This window comes from Cibotium barometz, chromosome 8 (genome assembly GCF_041138505.1).
Source record: "Cibotium barometz isolate CiBa-2024 chromosome 8, ASM4113850v1, whole genome shotgun sequence".
In the NCBI taxonomy this organism is placed as follows: Eukaryota; Viridiplantae; Streptophyta; class Polypodiopsida; order Cyatheales; family Cibotiaceae; genus Cibotium; species Cibotium barometz.
The window spans coordinates 29,081,577-29,086,576 of NC_141053.1; the positions used below are offsets into that span (position 1 = coordinate 29,081,577).

The 5,000-nt window shown below is 38.8% G+C and overlaps 2 protein-coding genes across 3 annotated transcripts in view; both read right to left on the reverse strand.

Moving 5' to 3' along the window:
• The window catches only part of LNO1 (Nuclear pore complex protein), a 153,593-nt gene that overhangs the window by 20,641 nt on the left and 127,952 nt on the right, over window positions 1–5,000 (reverse strand). The window lies entirely within an intron of this gene.
• On the reverse strand, window positions 886–2,271 carry LOC147636123 (uncharacterized). The gene has a single exon (XM_086801567.1). The coding sequence runs from the start codon at window positions 2,259–2,261 to the stop codon at window positions 972–974; it is 1,290 nt and encodes a 429-aa protein (XP_086657693.1). The 5' UTR covers window positions 2,262–2,271; the 3' UTR covers window positions 886–971.

Genomic DNA, 5,000 nt, shown 5'->3' on the forward strand with positions numbered 1-5,000 from the left:
CTCACTCCAAATTGTCCAAAGAGCCCAATATCTCACCCAAGAGAGAAACAGTGAGTATTGGGACAAGGACCGCATGAATCTGCCAAAAAGCCAGAAATGTTTCCCAAATCTGTGACTCAGGAAACGGAGCCGAAGAAAATCTGAAATACATATACATATATATACATACATATACATATATACATGCATATATATGTACATATACATATGTATATATATACATATGTATATATATATGTATACGTATGTATATATATATATACATATGTATACGTATATATATATATATATATATATATATATGTATGTATGTATGTATGTATGTATGTACGTATACATGTATACGTATATATATATAGAGATATATACATATATATATATATATAGAGAGACATATATGTATATGTATATATATATATATATATAGAGACATATATGTATATGTATATATATATATATATGTATATATATATATGTATATATATATATACATACATACATACATCATATATATATGTACATACATATATATATGTATGTATGTATATATATATATATATATATATATATATATATATACATACATACATACATATATATATATGTACATACATACATATACATATATATGTATATATATACATATGTATATGTATCTATATGTACATATATATATATACATATATAAATATATGTGTATGGACATATATAAATATATGTATATGTATATGTACATATACATATATTTATATATGTCCATACACATATATTTATATATGTATATGTACATATATGTACATGTACACATACATATATATGTACATATACATATATTTAAATATGTACATATACATATATTTATATATATGTACATACACACTTTTTTTTTTGGTAATGTCTAGTGCAGTATATTTATATGTTCACAAATTTACAAAGATGGGAGATCTCCATAAAGGAGAGGAACCCAAATGTCAGAAACATAAACAGAAGAGCTCTATGCAAGAAGCATCCATATCACCCTCATGGCAGGCATCATATAAGGATTGCCGCAATGAGGCTCTGAAGAATTCATATGACTGTTGATTCAGCCTACCCAAGTATGCCATGTTGTGCTCACTCCAAATTGTCCAAAGAGCCCAATATCTCACCCAGAAAAGAAATAGTGAGTATTGGGACAAAGACTGCAATAATCTGCCAAAGAGCCAAAAATGTTTCCCAAATCTGTGACTCGGGAATCGGAGCCGAAGATAGCCTGAAATTCTGGTGAGGAGGGTCCTGGAACAAGGACATTGCCACAGCAGATGAAGAAAGGTTTCTGAGGGAGCTGAACATCTTAGACATGTGGATGGTGCAATGTGACGTTTGGCAAGTGTGACCCCAACTGATAATGTGCCTGTCAAACATCTCCAAAGAAAGAGTCTTTGCTTCAGTGGCATTTTACACTTCCATAACATGCGGAGATTCTTCCGCCACCAAGAGAGAGGCTTTCTCATATGCCACAAAGAATTGGCATGTTGCTGAATCCATGGGGGAGGCTGAAGAAGCCTGTAAGCTTTGATGGAGGTCAAGGCTGGAAGGGGAACAGGATGAGTGCTTGCAGTAGATGAGCACAATTGCCAATCCATGAGCCTGTCTGTGTCAGCCATAGTTGGAATAGGTAAAAAAGGAAGCAATATTTCAGCAATTTTCTTCCATATTGGCCTATGATGCATTCCCAATGCATAGGTAGCAGTGGCCCGAGGAAAGGATAAGACATATCCTCGATCATCCACCACATCATGTATGTACCTAATTCCCAGTTTCATAAGATTGTATGCCCGAACAGGTTCCTGCAAGGCAAGTGGAGTGTCAAAAATGGCACTCCAATGAATACTTTCCTTCCTCATGGAGTTCATCCCCAAGCAATTACGAGGAGCCCATTTGACCTTAGAGAGAACTTGTTTCCAGTCAAGTATTAAGGCAGTGGAAAAAGGACAGCCAGGTATCCTGCCTTGAAATCTCCCAATAACAACCTCCCAATGATCCGTAATCCAATGACCATAAGCTAAAGTCCTCATGTTGACACACATGGACGCTAACATACAAGTCCATGGCTGTTGTTGGCAGAAGAAAGTGTGCAACATAGTAGCCTTCCTTGCAAGTACATGATATCTTATATTGAGAATATTGAGTCCACCATGCATCTTTGGGGAACACACCATTTCCATCTTCATCAGTCTCAAAGCTTTAACAGCAGATTTTGTCTTCCATAATATCTCCATAGCTTGAGACATAAAGGCTGAAATATCCCTGGAGGACCAATGCAATAAAGGCAAATAGAACTGAACATAAGACATCACTATGGATTGCACAATTCTGAGCCTGACATGAAGAGGCCAAGTAGATATCTTCCAGTATTCCAGCTTACGATGGAGTTTTTGGAAAATCCATTTTAGTTGCTGCTTTCTTGAGATATGCCATCCAATGGGATATCCCAAATGTCTGACCACTTTTCTGGAATGCACCACCTGCCCCGGCCAAAGAATAGAATGCCAATCACATTCTTTCAGGGGTATCAATTTAGATTTATCAAAATTAATATGCAATCCAGCTGCCTGTCCATATAATGAGAGAGTGGCCATAAGCTTGCAAAGTTCCGTAAGAGAATTCTGTGGCATAAAGAAGGAATCATCTGCATATGCTTGTGCCAAGAAAGGTTTAGCCCCTAGGATTTTAAGACCAGTCATCTGTCCTGAGTCTGTTAGATGATCAAGATACATCAACAGAGGATGAGTGGCAATTGCATAGAAGAGAGCACTAAGAGGACAGCCCTGTCTAACCGATCGACCCAATATCCATGATCGAGACAAATGGCCCCCAAGAATGCATTGAGTAGTAGCGTCAGAGTATAGCCAATAAACAGCATTTGCCATCTTGGGACCAAAGCCCAGCTTTGTCATAATCTGAGAAATGAAATCCCATTGAACATTGTCAAATGCCTTAGCAATATCCACCTGCAATATCAGCACATCCTGACGAGAATACTTAGCATATTCAATTGCAGTCAAGGCATTGGATATATTGTCATGGATTTGTCTTCGCGGCAGAAACCCATACTGATGAGGGTGAAGACCTGCATGGAGTATACCATGAAGCCTATGCACTAACATTTTGGCAATAAGTTTGTAAATTACTGGCATCAATGTAATAGGCCTCCAATCAAATATGTGATCACACAAATGGTTTTTGGGCACAAGCTTGACTATGCCATGTTTCCAAGAATGCAGCAACTGATTTTCTTGCCATGCCACATTGATCATTCTCAAGAGGACCTCTTTCAAATCATCCCAAAAAGAAATGAAGAATTCCACCGTAAGGCCATCCCAGCCAGGGGACTTATATTTACTGAGGTGGAACAATGCATTATCCAGTTCTGTGTGAGTAAAAGGCCTCTCCAAAGCAAGAGCATTATCCGGCTCAACTATTGCAGAAACATATTGGAGTAACTCAGTCCTTGCATCAATCACTTGATTAGATGGGAAAGGAGGAGCAGAGAATAATTTCTGAAAATAGTTGTGGCATTCATCTTGGAGATCCAAAAAAGAATGAGTCCAAGAACCATCCAACTTCCTAACCCTCAAGCATGAGTTTTTCTTTCGAGTAGCATGCAACCCCTGAAAGAAAGCTTTTGATGAGCAGCCCTTGTCCATGAGGAGCTTCATTCTCGCCCTTATCTACCATTTGTGCAATTTCCTCTTATCATTAGCAGAAAGTTTTGATTGAGCACGTGATAGGTAATGCTTTTCTGAATCCGTAAGTGGCCTAGATTGGGAAAACTCAGTCAATTGTTGCACTGTCTCTTTTGCCCCCCTAATCTCATTCCTCCATTCAGTCATATGCCACTTGCCATACTCCCTAATGACATTTTGCATACGAGAGACAAAGCTGTCCCAAGCAAAATTCATGTCCTCCTGGGCATGCAATAGCAAAGGATGAATAGCAAATTTAATCATCTGCCGGAAATATATGTGCTGAAAATATGCGCTGTTAACATGCAACAATCTACTCAGGAAAAGTGGCAAATCATCCAGAGGCATGCCAAGCTGTAAATTCATCCACAATGGAGCATGGTCTGACAATCCCAATGAGAAATCTATCAGTAGATGAGGGCTGAAATCTGCAAATTGTTGTGGATAAAACAGATACCATCTGTCCAGCCTTGCCCAATATGTGGTAAGTGCATTATGGTGAAAGGTATATCCAGGGACCGACCCTTGAAGAAGTAGCCATAAATCTTCAGCCTGCACAGAGAGAAGCATGTCATCCCATTTCTACCTTTCCAAAGATAGCATATGAGACCGTTTTGTGGTGTTATCCCTAGGCAGAGGGGAATTATTAAAATCCCCACAGATGAATGCATTGGATCTCCATGGATATCTACATATAGAGTCCCACAATGTGGCCCTCATGGCCGAGGTCTGGGAGGCATACACTGATGCAAACTCAAAAATATCACCATTGACATTACATTGTATGACAATCCATCTGCCACTGCTGTCATTGAAGGCCAACTGAGGCTCCAACTCATGTCTCACCAGTATGCATACACCTGAATAGGTAGCGGTACCAGCATAATATATATCATAACCATGCAAAAAGCCATGATGTCCAGCCATGGAGTGCTGATTGTGCTCTTGCAAACAAACAATATCTGGCTGCATTTTATGTACATAATTCCATAGAAGCCTCCACTTTGAAACATTGCAGAGGCTCTGTACATTATATGTAAAGCACTTAAGTGTTTGAAGCATAAAAGGGGTATGTACAAAAAAGAGAGGATGAAAGGAGAACTTCAAAGAGGCTAAGCCTCTGCCTGCATAGGCTGCATGCCTTCACTACTCATGTAGGACATAGCATTTTCCCCCTCCTCTGAATCACATATGGGGATGCCTTTCTTCAAGACCCCCACCCAATTTTGAAGGACAGGGGCGGAGGCTGAAGTAGAAGTCTGTCCTGGCGAA

Bases quoted from the DNA above. Each gene is read 5' to 3' on its own strand.
- LOC147636123 (XM_086801567.1), bottom strand. From the start codon at position 2,261: ATGGAGATATTATGGAAGACAAAATCTGCTGTTAAAGCTTTGAGACTG.